Source organism: Athene cunicularia, assembly GCF_003259725.1.
Source record: "Athene cunicularia isolate RWA chromosome Z unlocalized genomic scaffold, athCun1 chrZ_part4, whole genome shotgun sequence".
NCBI classification, from domain to species: Eukaryota; Metazoa; Chordata; class Aves; order Strigiformes; family Strigidae; genus Athene; species Athene cunicularia.
The window spans coordinates 802,319-815,405 of NW_020799145.1; the positions used below are offsets into that span (position 1 = coordinate 802,319).

At 42.0% G+C, this 13,087-nt stretch overlaps 1 protein-coding gene across 1 annotated transcript in view; it reads right to left on the bottom strand.

The window, feature by feature from the left end:
* Positions 1-8,648: 8,648 nt before the first annotated feature.
* Positions 8,649-13,087, bottom strand: part of PGM5 (phosphoglucomutase 5) — a 65,808-nt gene continuing 61,369 nt past the window's right edge. Inside the window, exon 13 of the mRNA XM_026866771.1 lies at positions 8,649-10,132. Coding sequence (XP_026722572.1) covers positions 10,043-10,132 — 90 coding nt within the window. The 3' untranslated portion in view covers positions 8,649-10,042. The remainder of the gene's footprint in view (positions 10,133-13,087) is intronic.

Consider the following 13,087-nt stretch of genomic DNA (forward strand, 5'->3'; position numbering starts at 1 on the left):
GACTTGTTTTATTTTGGGGTCCTAATGGGTCATATTTTACTGGTGAATTAATGAATAAATTTTGTATTTAAAACAAATGCCTTCTATTTGCTTATAGGATACAAACTGCCCATGGTTTAGCATAAGCATACAATACATTACACTCAATACACTTCCTAGCTGCTAAACAGACAAAGCCTGGTTATGCTCACAGCTCCTCAGAGGGAACTAGCAATTGTAGGAGGAAAAACCTTCTCTGACTCTTTTGAGCTGTGTGTAAAAGCAGTTGCTTCCACTGCAGCTTTCTTGAGACTGTGGGAACTAAAAAATGGGTCCTGTGTCCTGTTTCTGATACAAGTGGCCTCATGGTTAGGGAACAAGTACCAGAAAGAGGACAGGCCTGGACTCATCCTTTCTCTGTTACATATTTTCTTCCTTCCACAAAATCACTGCAGCAAAACTTTCATCCAGGCCACTGCCATCTACAATTACAGATTACAAGAAAAAATTACATGGAGGTTCACTTAGATTTGGACCCGCAAAAACAGATTATAGATGGAGTTTTGGTTTTTCACAGAATCATTGAATAGTTTGGGTTGGAAGGGACCGTTAAAAGTCATCTAGTCCAACCCACCTGCAATGAGCAGGCACATCTTCAGCTATTTCAGGTTGCTCAGAGCCTTGTCCAACCTGGTCTTGAATGTCTCTAGGATTGGGGCATCTACCAACTCTTTGGGCAAACTGTTCCAGTTTTTGTTGCCAAACCATCAAGACAGAAATGTTATCACACTTTCCAAATGCACACATGCCCCAGGACAACAACTTTAGCATTATGGCTGCATATACATTAGAAATGCAAGCCATGATGGTTATGGTAACAATGGCTAAAGCCAAGGAAGTGATAATCACATTACTATTTTCTCACAAAGAATTTCAGCCTTTAGTAGGAAGGACCTATAAACCTTCAGTTGATGTAATGAGTAAGGAAAGCAGGATAAAATGGGGTGGAGAAACTACATGAAAACAAAAATCAATTCAAGACAAGTTGAAGAAGACTAATGTATTAAAACCATCACAGGCTAAAGAAGAGTCTCCCTAAAAAACACAGAAGCTGATAGAAGATGCCACCAGAATATGAAGATTTTACAAAGTGACTGAGAAGTAGCACAGCACAGAGGAGAACAGTAAAAGTCAGAGGAACATTACACATTATTTCCAAAACAGCTAAAGTGAGGATCTCCTTTACCAGGTGACCTTGTTATGGTCTTACCTCCTAGCACTACCATACCCACACCCTGAAATCCCCTGCTTATTTACTCCTGGGCACCAGATCCTGAAGGCTGTTTGCATTGCACAAAAATTGATGCAGGGATCAATCACATCAGATGAAGCTGATTAACCAGTGAGATGTCCCATGGCAAAATGCTTGCCCTGTGCAAATTGAACTTTTTTTTTCTTTTTTCTTTTTTTTTTTTTTCCTGTGGAAATTTAACTTTTCCACCAGAAAACTTTTAAGGCAAGACCACATGAGTGGGAAATGACTGAGACTACAGGTAGCTCTGAGAACAAGTATTGCAGAAGTACTACTGAAGGTTGCTCTTGGACCAGTTTGCTATATGAAATGACATTCTTTCCACATAGTCTATGGGCCATTAGAAAGGATTATGGACAATCCTTTCTGCATTTCCCCCAACCCCACAGCAGCTCTGTAGCTCCCTTTTTAGCTCCAGCCTTCTGCAGGTGTTTTGAGGTCTCAATGGATCCAGAAATGTGAAACTGAAGACAACTGCATCTTCAACTTGCAATATGGAAAAATGTATTTGAGATGTGAAAGTTATTGAAATAAGGAGAAAATTAAGGTTAATAACTGACATTTTATTTGATACAATCTGTTTTTCAGTTTGTCTTTTCAGCTAGTGAACTACTTGGCTATGAGCTTAGTGGAAAATGTTGTGGGCAATTAGCTCAAAAATTTCAGCAATCTTAAAGAAGTAAAAGCTTTTAAATGGTTTGCTTTTGATCAAACTTACTAGTGTGAAGACATCTTAGCCAAGAATAGTAGCAGGAAGTTTTAGATTAAAGGGAATTTTCTTCAGACTGGAGGATATGAATAGGTCAAACTAAGGCTTCAGAACAGAACAGGTTCTTTCAGTGCATTGACAACAACTTCCTGACACAGGTGGTTGAGGAGCCAACAAGGTGTGTGGCTGTCCTGGTATCTTCAATAACAGAAGAAATGAGTAGGCATGTGAAGGCCTTCATTGCGGTGATGATGATATGGTGGAGTTCAGATTCTTGAGAGGAGGGATAAGGGCAAAAAGTGACACCCAAGTTAGCAGAGCAGACTAATCTCTTCAGACATCTACTTGGAAGAACCCCATGGGTTATGGCCTTGAAGAGAAGATGAGTCCAGGACAGCTGTTTGATTTTCAAGGATCACATCCTGCAAGCTCAGGAATGGCTCATCCTGACATACAGAAATCAAACAAAGGCAGCAGAGGCCTGCATGGATGACCAAGGAGCTCCTGACTAAACTCAGATATGAACAGGAAGTTTATGATAAGTGGAAGCAGGAATAGGTGACCCAGGAGGAATATAGAGACACTGTCCAATCATGCAAGGATGAGATTAGGAAAGCCAAAGCCCCTCTGGAGTTGAATTTGGTGAGGAATGTGAAGGGCAACAAGAAAAGTTTCTACAGATACATTAGATGAAAGAAGACATGGAAAAGGCTGAGGTGCTCAATGCTTTCACTGCCAACATCTTTACCAGTAAAACCAGCCTTCAGGAATCCCAGGTCCTTGAGACCAGAGGAAAAGTCTAGAGCAAGGAAGACTTATCCTGGGTGGAGCAGGATCAGGTTAGGAAGCAATTAAGCAAACTGGACATACACAAGCCGATGGGATGACTTGGGATGCATGCACGGTGCTGAATAAACTGGGCCATGCCATTGCAAGGCCACCCCCCATTATCTTTGGCAGACTGTGGTGACTGGGAGGGGTTCCTGAGGACGGGAAGAGAGCAAATGTCACTCCTGTCTTCAGCTGAAGAAGGAGGATCTGAGGAGTTAAGGCTGATCAGTCTTATCTCAGTCCTTGGGGAAGTTATGGAGCAACTAATCCTGGAAACCTTTGCCAAACCCATGAAGGACAAGAAGGTGAGTCAGCATGAATTTATGAAGGGGAAATGATGCTTAACCAACTTGATGACATTCTACAATGAGATGACTGGCTCAGAGGATGAGGGGAGAGCAGTTGATGGTGTTTGCCTCAACTTTAATGAGGCTTGTGATGCCACCTCCCATAAGATCCTCATAGACAAGTGAACAAAATATGGTTTAGATAAGTGGACAGTGAGGTGGATTGAAAAGTAGCTGAACAGCCAGGCCCAGAGAGCTATGATCACTGCCACAAAGTCCAGCTGGAGGCCAGTTACCAGCAGTGTGCCCTGGGGGTCAATACTGCAGCCAATACTGTTTAACACCTTCTTTAACAATCTGAATGTTGGGCCAGAGTGCACCCTCAGCAGTTTTGCAGAAGTTACAATATAGGAAGGAGCAGCTGACACACCAGAGGATTTTTCTGTCATTCAGAGGACCTGGATGAGATGGAAAAATGTCTGATAGGAACCTCAGGAAGCAAAGGGACATGCAAAGTTCTGCCCCTGGGGCATAAATACATCCAGGGGCCAGTCGGCTGGAAAGCACTTGCCCCGAATGAGAAGTTGACCACTTGCCAGCAACTCACCTGCATAGCAAAGATGGCCAATGGCATCCTGGGCTGCATTAGGAAAACGTCACCAGCAGGTGGAGGGAGGTGATGGTTCCCCTCTGCCCAGCACTCCTGAGATGCATCTGGAGTTCTGGGCCCAGGTCTGGGCTCCCCAGTACAAAAGAGACATGGACATATTGGAGAACCTCCAGCAAAGGGCCACAAAGATCAAGGGACTGGAGCATTTGTCATATGATGAGAGTCTGAGAGACCTGGATGTATTTAGCCTGGAGAAGAGAAGGCTTAGGAGGGATTTTACTCATTTCTGTAAGTACCTGATGGGGGAGAAAGGTGAGGACAGAGCCAAGGTCTTCTCAGTGTTCCCAGTGACAGGACAACAGGCAATGGGCACAAACCGAAACACATGAAATTCCATCTGAACACTCAAGAAAGTTGTGGGTTTTTTTTTACTATGGGAGTGGTCATACTTGAAGAGTTTGCCCAGAGAGGTTTTGAAGTCTCCACCCTTGGAGATAATCAAAACCCAACTGGACATGGTCCTGGGCAACCTCCTCTACCTGACCCTGCTTGGAGCTGGGGGATGGACAAGGTGATTTTAGTCCTCATGGACTAGATGGTTCCTTCCAAATTCAAGGTTTCTGTGATCCCATGGTTCAGGTGAGTACTACTGCCTTCCAAATTGTCTCTGAACACAACGTGCTTCTCATCCAGCCACTAACTCTCTTACAGAAGGGAACTTATCCCAGGGGAAGGTGTAGTAGTAATTTAGCTGTGCTGGTAGGTGAATTTGCTGGTATTTTATGACTTATCTCAAACCATTTGATGGTGAGGGGCAGATGCTTGAAGCCTGTGTGGTAAAAAGCCACACCGATGCTCCCCGATGAGACTACACTAAATATTGCTATCACCTCTCATGTTAATAAGTCCTCAGGACACAGAACTTTATGAGACTATGGCTACAGTCTTTCCTAAATACATCAGACATATATAAAGATATACACCACACTTCAGCCTTACAAAGTTCTATTCATCTTCTACCAGCTGGAGTGCATGGGGCTGTGCTTGAGGATAGATGAGGAGCTAACTGAGAGCTTGGGGGTCAGGATTAAAGGGAGGGCAGGGACAGAGACGTTGTAGTGGGGGGTCTGCTACAGGCCACCCAACCAGGAAGCCTGAGCAGATGAGGCCCTCTTCAACAGATAGGAACAGCCTCACATTCACAAGTCTTGGTCCTCATGGAGGACTTCAACCACCCCAATATCTGTTGGAGGGACAGCACAGCAGGGCATAAGGAATCCAGGAGGTTCCCGGAATGCACTGATGATAACTTCCTTCTCCAAGTGACAGAGGAGCCAGCTAGAAGTGCTATGCTGGACCTTGTTCTCACCAACAAGGAGGGAAATGTGAAGCTCAAGGGCAGCCTTGGCTGCATGACCATGAAATGGTGGAGGTCAAGACCCTTAGGGGAGCGAGGAGGGTGCACACAGCTAGCTCACGACCCTGGACTTCAGGAGAGCAGGCTTTGACCTCTTCAGGGATCTGCTAGGTAGAGTAACATGGGATCAAGCCCTGGAGGGAGGAGTCAGCCCAAGAAAACAGGTTATTATTCAGGGATCACCTGCCCCAAGCTCAGGAGCAGTGCATCCCGACAAAGGGGAAGTCAGGTAAAAACACCAGGAGGCCTGCAGGGATGAACAAGGAGCTCCTGGACAAACACAGACACAGAAAGGAAGCCTACAGAGAGTGGAAACAAGGATAGATAGTCTGAGACGAGTACAGAGAAATTGTCTGAGCAGCCAGCAATCAGATTAAGAAGGCCAAAGCCCTGATAGAATTAAATCTGGCCAAGGACATCAAGGGCAACCAGAAAAGGAAGGTGAAGAAAAATGTAGGCCCTCTGTGGAAGGGAACTGGAGACCTGATTACCTAGGATCTGGAGAAAGTTGAGGTAACTCAATTTTTTGTCTCTGTCTTCCCCAGGAAGTGCTCCAGCCACACTGCCCAACATGCAGAGGCAATGGGACTGGGAGAATGTAAAACACTCACTGTAGGAAATGGTCAGGTCTGAGACCATCTAAGGAACCTGAAGGTGCACAAGTCCATGGGACCTGATGAGATGCACCCACAGTTTCTGAAGAAATGGACAGATGAAGTAGCTAAGCCACTATCCATCATATTTGAGAAGCTGTGGCAGTCTGGAGAAGCTCCCTCAGACTGGAAAAAAGGAAACATAACCCCTATTTTTTAAAAAGGGGAAAAAGGAAGGCCCAGGGAGCTACAGGCCAGTCAGTCTCACGTCTGTATCTGGTAAGATCATGGAGTAGATCCTCCTGGAAACTATGCTAGGGCACATGGGGAATAAGGAGGTGATTGGTGACAGCCAGCATGGCTTCAGTATTGTCCTGGTTCAGCTAGGATAGAGCCAAGTTTTCCCCAGCAGAGAGAGAGGGGGAAGGGATCTCCAGCCGGGTTATTCATACCGTGCTGACGTCAGGTCCAGGGGCGGAACCTTTTCCTTGCTCTTTGGCGGGTTCGGTGGGGGAACCTTTCTTTCCGTAAACCAGCTAGTGGTATTTCTCTGTATATCGTTTGTCTTGTTCACTGTTATTGCTGTTTATTGTTGTTACCACTGATGCTGTTGTTATTCAGATTGTTCTATCACTCTGTTGTATTAAATTTCTTGTTATTTCAGCTGGGGTCTGTGCTCAACTTCCAGCCCAACCGGCTGCGGGTGGGGGAGGGGCAACAGCAATGTGCTCTCCGGTCCTGGCAGGGCTTAAACTTGCACATGGGCAAATTGTGTCTGACAAATTGGGTGGCCTTCTATGATGGGGTTACAGCATTGGTGGATAAGTGAAGATGTCATCTACCTGGACTTGTGCAAAGCCTTTGACACTTTCCCACATGACATCCTTGTCTCTAAATTGGATGGATGGACTACTCAGTGGATAAGGAATTGGCCAGATGGTCTCACTCAAAGAGTTGTGGTGAAAGGTTCGATGTCTGGCTGGAGAGCAGTGACAAGTGCCGTTCCTCAGGGGTCAGTGGGGCCAGCGCTATTTAACATCATTGTTGGTGACACGGACAGTAGCACTGAGTGCACCTTCAGCAGATCTGCCGATGACACCAAGCTGTGTGGTGCGGTTGACATGCTGGGAAGGGATGTGCCATCCAGAGGGCCCTGGACAGGCTCGAGAGGTGGGCCCATGTAAACCTCATGAAGTTCAACAAGGCCAAGCGCAAGGTCCTGCACATGGGTCAGGGCAAACCCAAGAACAAACACCGACTGGGTAATGATGAGTGGATTGAAAGCAGCTCTGCAGAGAAGGACTTAGGGTTGTTAGTGGATGGAAAACTGACTGTGAGCCAGCAATATGCGCTCGCAGCCCAGAAATCCAACTGTATCCTGGACTGCATCAAGAGAAGTGTGGCCAGCAGGTATAGGGAGGTGATTCTGCCCCTCTATTCCATTCTCAGGAGATCCCACCTGGAATACTGTGTCCACCTGTGGGACCCCCAACATAAGAAGGACATGGATCTGCTCAAGGGTCACAAAGATGATCAGGGGGCTGGAGCACCTCCCCTGTGAGGGCAGGATGAGAGTTGAGATTGTCCACCCTAGAGAGGAGAAGGCTCCAGAGAGACCATATAGCAGCCTTACAGGACTTAAAGGGGGCCTATAGAAAAGATGGGGAGGGACTCTTTATCAGGGAGTGTAGTGAAAGGACGAGTAACAGTTTTCAACTGAAAGAGGGTAGATTTAGATGATTTCTAAGGAAGAAATTATTTTCTGTGAGGGTGATGAGACTGGCACAGGTTGCCCAGAGAAGCTGTGGCTGCCCCCTCCCTGGCAGTGTTCAAGGCCAGGCTGGACGGGGCTTTGAGCAACCTGGTCTAATGGAAGGTGTCCCTGCCCATGGCAGGGGGGTTGGACTAGATGATCTTGTAAGGTCCCTTCCAATCCAAACAGTTCTATGACTCTTGAAGAGAAAAGCAATTAACTGGTGGAAAGTACCAGTCGTTACTTTCATCAGGATCACCTGTGATCATAAAAAAGGGATAGTGAGTGGATTTGGGATTAGGCTAGTTCTGAAATCTGCTGTTTGACAGCTGTCCAAAACCACACACAAACCCCTTGTTTCTGAAGCCCAGTATAAAGTCAGTAGTGAGATTTTAAATCATAGCCTTTGTTCACAGACTGCCTTCATGAAAGCAGTTTGCCATCTACTGCAACTAGTGGTCTAGTGACTTTCTGATAAAAGCATTATTATGCATCTTCACAGTCCTGATTCGTTTCTCGTGAGTCTTCCTACCACATCGAGAGAGACACCTGGCTTCAGTACATCTTACTTTTCAAAATGCAATCCCAGTCCCAGAAGCTTGGTAAATGGGATACTTGGTACTTATAACTAGTTAGTTCACCATGTGAAAAAAAATTATTTCATTGTCGTTCTCAGTACATATAAGATATTTTAGAAGTTCTTGGAATGTCTTTCAGAATGTTCTTTCATGCAGCCCAGTAATTCAAACTAAGTGTCATAATCCAGACTATGTCTATGCTTCATCATATAAGAACACTAGTTTTTAGCTTACTATTTTGCACTTGGAGGAGTTTGATTTATAAGGAAAATTAAGGATTAGATAAACGAGGTTTCTGTAAAGATGAACATTTCAAAAGCAGATGTCCAAACTCTGTAAGAATGCCATAGTTGTCTCAAAAAAACCCACCCAAAAACCTTAATAAAAAGAACTAAAGCCTTAAAATCACTTTTAGCTTATGAGAAAACTTAATGATACAGTAGAATACTACATAAGAACATTAGTATCTCAGCTGTTTAGAGTCAATTAAGTAGATAATGTAATTGTATTAAAGGCAATTTTATTAGGATGCTCAAAAGTGCAGTGTGTCTTGTCCACAATTACGTATTAAGACAAAAATACAGCATTATTCTTTATTGTGTACTTAGTGCCATAACAATTTTTTGACAGAAGTGTTGAAAGAAATCAAAACAATTTCTTTTACTGCAATATTATATAAATTGCACTAAAATTTGACAATCACAATGAATTGAAACACACTGCAAAGAAGCAAGTTTCACAAATCCACCTTGACAAGTGATACACGTGACCACACTGTTCCCAAGGAAACAAAGCTTTCTAAGAAGTCACATGCATATAGTGTTTGTGTTTTTCTTCAGGGCACAGTATTGTAGCTAGAACTGCAGTATCATTTCATGAGCAGAAAAATGCTGATGTCCATATCCCCAGTATCCTTCTCAGATTAATGCCAGGATGTCTCTTCTCCCTTTGCACTCCCTGATATTTTATTCATGATCCACTGTTACAAAGAATCTAATAGAAATTGTGTCCAGCTGGTGAATCAGACAAGTATTTCTATTTAATTCATTAGCGTTTCATTTCCTGATCACTGCTTCAATTACAAGTGGTAAGTGGAGCATGAGTATTCTAAAGATTTAAAAACTTCCATAGTAACTCCTTCATGAAAAATTGCTGAACTTGCAGTGATTAGCTTTCAAAGACAGTAATGAGGAATACTGCAAAAGACAGCAGGATTCCACACCCGACATATTGCTGGAAGGACACAATCAGCTTCTACAGCACAAATGCTTCCCTTTGGAGGGAAAAAAAAAAAAAAAGAGTCAAAAAAATCAGGAAAATCTAAAGGCACAAGTCACATTGATATGCTTTAAAAGCAGGGGTAAAACCAATATGGGATGACCCCTTCTTTGGGAGCATGTGCAAGTGTGTATACAACACTGCTGCCAGCGTGCATCTGTGAGCAATGGGAGGCAGGAGAGGAGGAGTGGCACCAGGTGAGAAAATACACCCCTTGCAAAGCTTAGTATACAGTCCCTGTGCCTCAGACATGCTCTGTATGTCTCTTCATAAACCAACAAGAAGGTGACAAAGATCCCAAAAAATATTCACCAGCATGTCTTTGCTTTGCAACTCTTCCCCCTCTCTCCCTAACTGGAATTTCCCCAACCTTTATCACAGCATTCAAAACCAAGCAGTTTTCCTTTTCTGTCAGATTGCTGACAACATTTGAAGTTTAAGGCCTCTTTCTTTGGTTATAATGTTATTTGAAATTAAGATATTGCAGGTAAAACAAGTCAATACACTACTGTATCTGGAGAGCAATGCAAACGAATATGCTCAATATTATATCGAATTTTTATTCCCACCCTAGCTCTATCCCCCAGAAAACATTTTAAATCATACAAGGCACAAATGGCTAACGTGTTTCAGCAAGGTACTGTCTCTTCCTTGCTGTTCCTTTTTTGGCCCTGGTTTAACAATCTTCCATGGCTTCAGGTGATGACAGTGGGTCCCTTTCGCCCTGTCCTCTCATGAATCTGAGATATTTTCAGTGCGATTGCTATAAGAGGACTCAGCACAGCCTAAAAAGGAAGAAATACACTGAATTACATAAAGCAGCAACATCAACAGATATATTTATAAATGCCCCTTTTAATTATAGTACTATATAATAGTAAATAATTTATTATTAAGAAACACTGACACGGCTACAGTGTCATTGATGCAATGAAGCACCACGTTGAGAAATCTTGTGAAATCTGCTGTACAAAACCACCTAGAAATCACAAAAGTAGAATTATTTCTATTCTGGTGAGTGGAAGCCATGTAGATGAGATTTTCTTCCTATACACACTTAATCTGTGAAGTTTAAGGCCAGAAGGTACTGTAACACCTTAACAGAAATCATGAAAGTGGGTTTTAAGTAATACCACCTATAATTGTATTAAAAAGGATAAATTCCAACTGAAGCAGCATGAACTCTCAAGTTTCAGACGTAGAGACCTTATTGAATGGCCATATGTATGAAACTACCCAGATAGGTGAGTGTGGATAATAACTATGATAGTATAATATGAAAACCAAGTAAAACACAGTTTTTCAAATGACAACTGAATCTTCTCTCAGTTAATTAAATGATATGCAAAGATAAAACTGGTAGAGCTGAGTTTTGTGTGGAAAACCTTCTTTTTGGAGAATCATATATTTGATTACCAGACTAATAAGGTAATTTTCTGAACCTCAAAGATTTTGCTCTGCTGCCTCTTTCAAATAAATTACATCCTGGCTTTACATCCATCAGGTTTAAAAACCAAATCAAACAAACCAGTAATTCTGGAGAGCTTAAATTCAGAAATCTTTTTTATAAGCTTAATATAATCAATACTTTGAATCTGTTTCAGCCACCTAGCAGTTTCTGACAGTGTGAGGTGTTTGCTTTATTTATACAAATGGTCAGATGGTTAAATCAAAAGAGTAAAGAGACAAACTGTGCAAGCAGAGTCATGGAAACACCATGAGTGCCGCTGATGTCAAGTTTATGATCAAATTTTGTTATGTACAAAGTGTGAGCAGTGTGACATGCTATTACTCAAAAAGCTCTGTATTTATAGATGTCTATTTACTGAATAATCATTGAAAACAAGTCCATTAAAGTCAAACATGCTTAGAGAAGATTAATACACAGAGCACAAATTTGGATCTGTGGGCAAATGCTGCAAAAGGTAAATCCCAGCCAGCAATCATTTATAGTTAATATGACTCTATAACTTGAAGAGATCTTGGTTTTAAAATATTTTTCAAATGGTTCTTTCGACTTAAGAAATTGTAAAACTTTACTATTGACATGTCAACTCAAAATGGCAATTGCAATCACTCCGCCAGTTAATAATATTTATCTCTTGGAAACTGGGAGATAATGACATGTTACACTTCAATAAAATTTAAGAACTTAAAATTAACAGAATTTACTTAAATCAGAATTTTGCTTTAGTAATAATAGATAGAAGTTATACATTTAAAAAAAATAAATGGTAGGAATGATATCCATACTAGGAAATACATCAAACAAGCAGATATGTAACATAAGGCAAATAAAGATCAAAAGCCTTTTGCTTGGGAATAATCAGTACCAGAGCGTCAGAGTTATCACTCCTGCTTAGCTCACGTAGCATTTTTTCACTCTGATCTTGCAAGAAAATTCTGTACAACTCCCCTTCTTCTAGTCAAGTTCTCAGATAAGACTTGCCCCATAATACATTCAGTTTCTGAAAAGGCTCAGGCAGGGCTGAAATGTATCTGCTTGCAGTTTAAAAGCTCAGCACATGTCTGGAGTTTGGCTTTAGAAAATATTTTTCTCAGAATAGGTGGACAAATGCCACTTGTATGCCAAGAAATGCCTTGTGAAAACCCACTATGGGCTGCACTTAGGCTAAAACTTTCCAACTTGCATGCAGTTCTGATGCAAAATCATCTGTCCAGACTTTGCCTTGAAAACTTGTGAATCTTTTCAGTCTCTCCCTCAGGTTGCACTGAATTTCCCTTGTTAGGAAAACCAAAATTAGGGGAATTTTACACAGTCTAGGCATGGATATTTTCCATAGGTCTTAAATTAACTTTTCCCAGCCCAATGTAAGTCTCAAAACCAAGTTGCCCCATCAGTCTCATCAGTAAAAAGAATTCTAAAGAATATATCTGGAAAAAATAAAACAAGACAAAACAAAAGCTCAGAGAATGGCAATACCCTCATATAGGATCCAAATATTTTAGAAAACACCAACTAACTACAACTCTCTTTTACAGTTCTCAAACTTTTGCTCTGTCTTCTCTCACTGTGCTGATCTGCATTTTGCATTCAGCAACATGTCCACCAGTGTTATCTTGGACTTTCTCAGCTTTGCATATACCCATGGAACACTAGGAACACAAGGTCAATTATTTGCATTTATGTCAATATTTGCAAACACTAAACCATTTGCTCCCTGTGTTCTGGGATCACAGGAAGAGGTAGCGGAAGGCCATCTGAATTAGCCAGTCTTAAAACAATGTCCTACTGGGGACAAAGATCCAGCATCTATCAACTGAACCCTGTGTGACTGTTAAAAAGGCATTTAGATACCCGAATTACTAATATTCAAAATGACACTTCAGACAGTAATTGCTTCAGAACACACCTTCAGACCTTGCAACAGATTTCTAAGCAGAGCTGGCACAGTGCTACATGTTCCAGAAAAATTCATGTCCCCGGAACAATTGTTAATACTTCAAAATTAAAGAGAGATAAACAAGTACAGCATGGAATCATCAAAGAAGGGCTACAGTTTAACTTTTGGAGCTCTGTAAAGATAGATGTGCCAAGTATTTTCTATCTCTGCATCTTCTCACTCTAAAAACTGTTGTCAAAGCCCAAATCCTACCTCTTCAGCTGCTTATCTATCCAATTTAGTAACAATTAAAGTAGATCTACAGTTTGCAAAAGTGGCCTTGAGAAAAACATGCTTGCAGAATACTTTGAAGTCACTAAAAACTGTAGTTGCTGG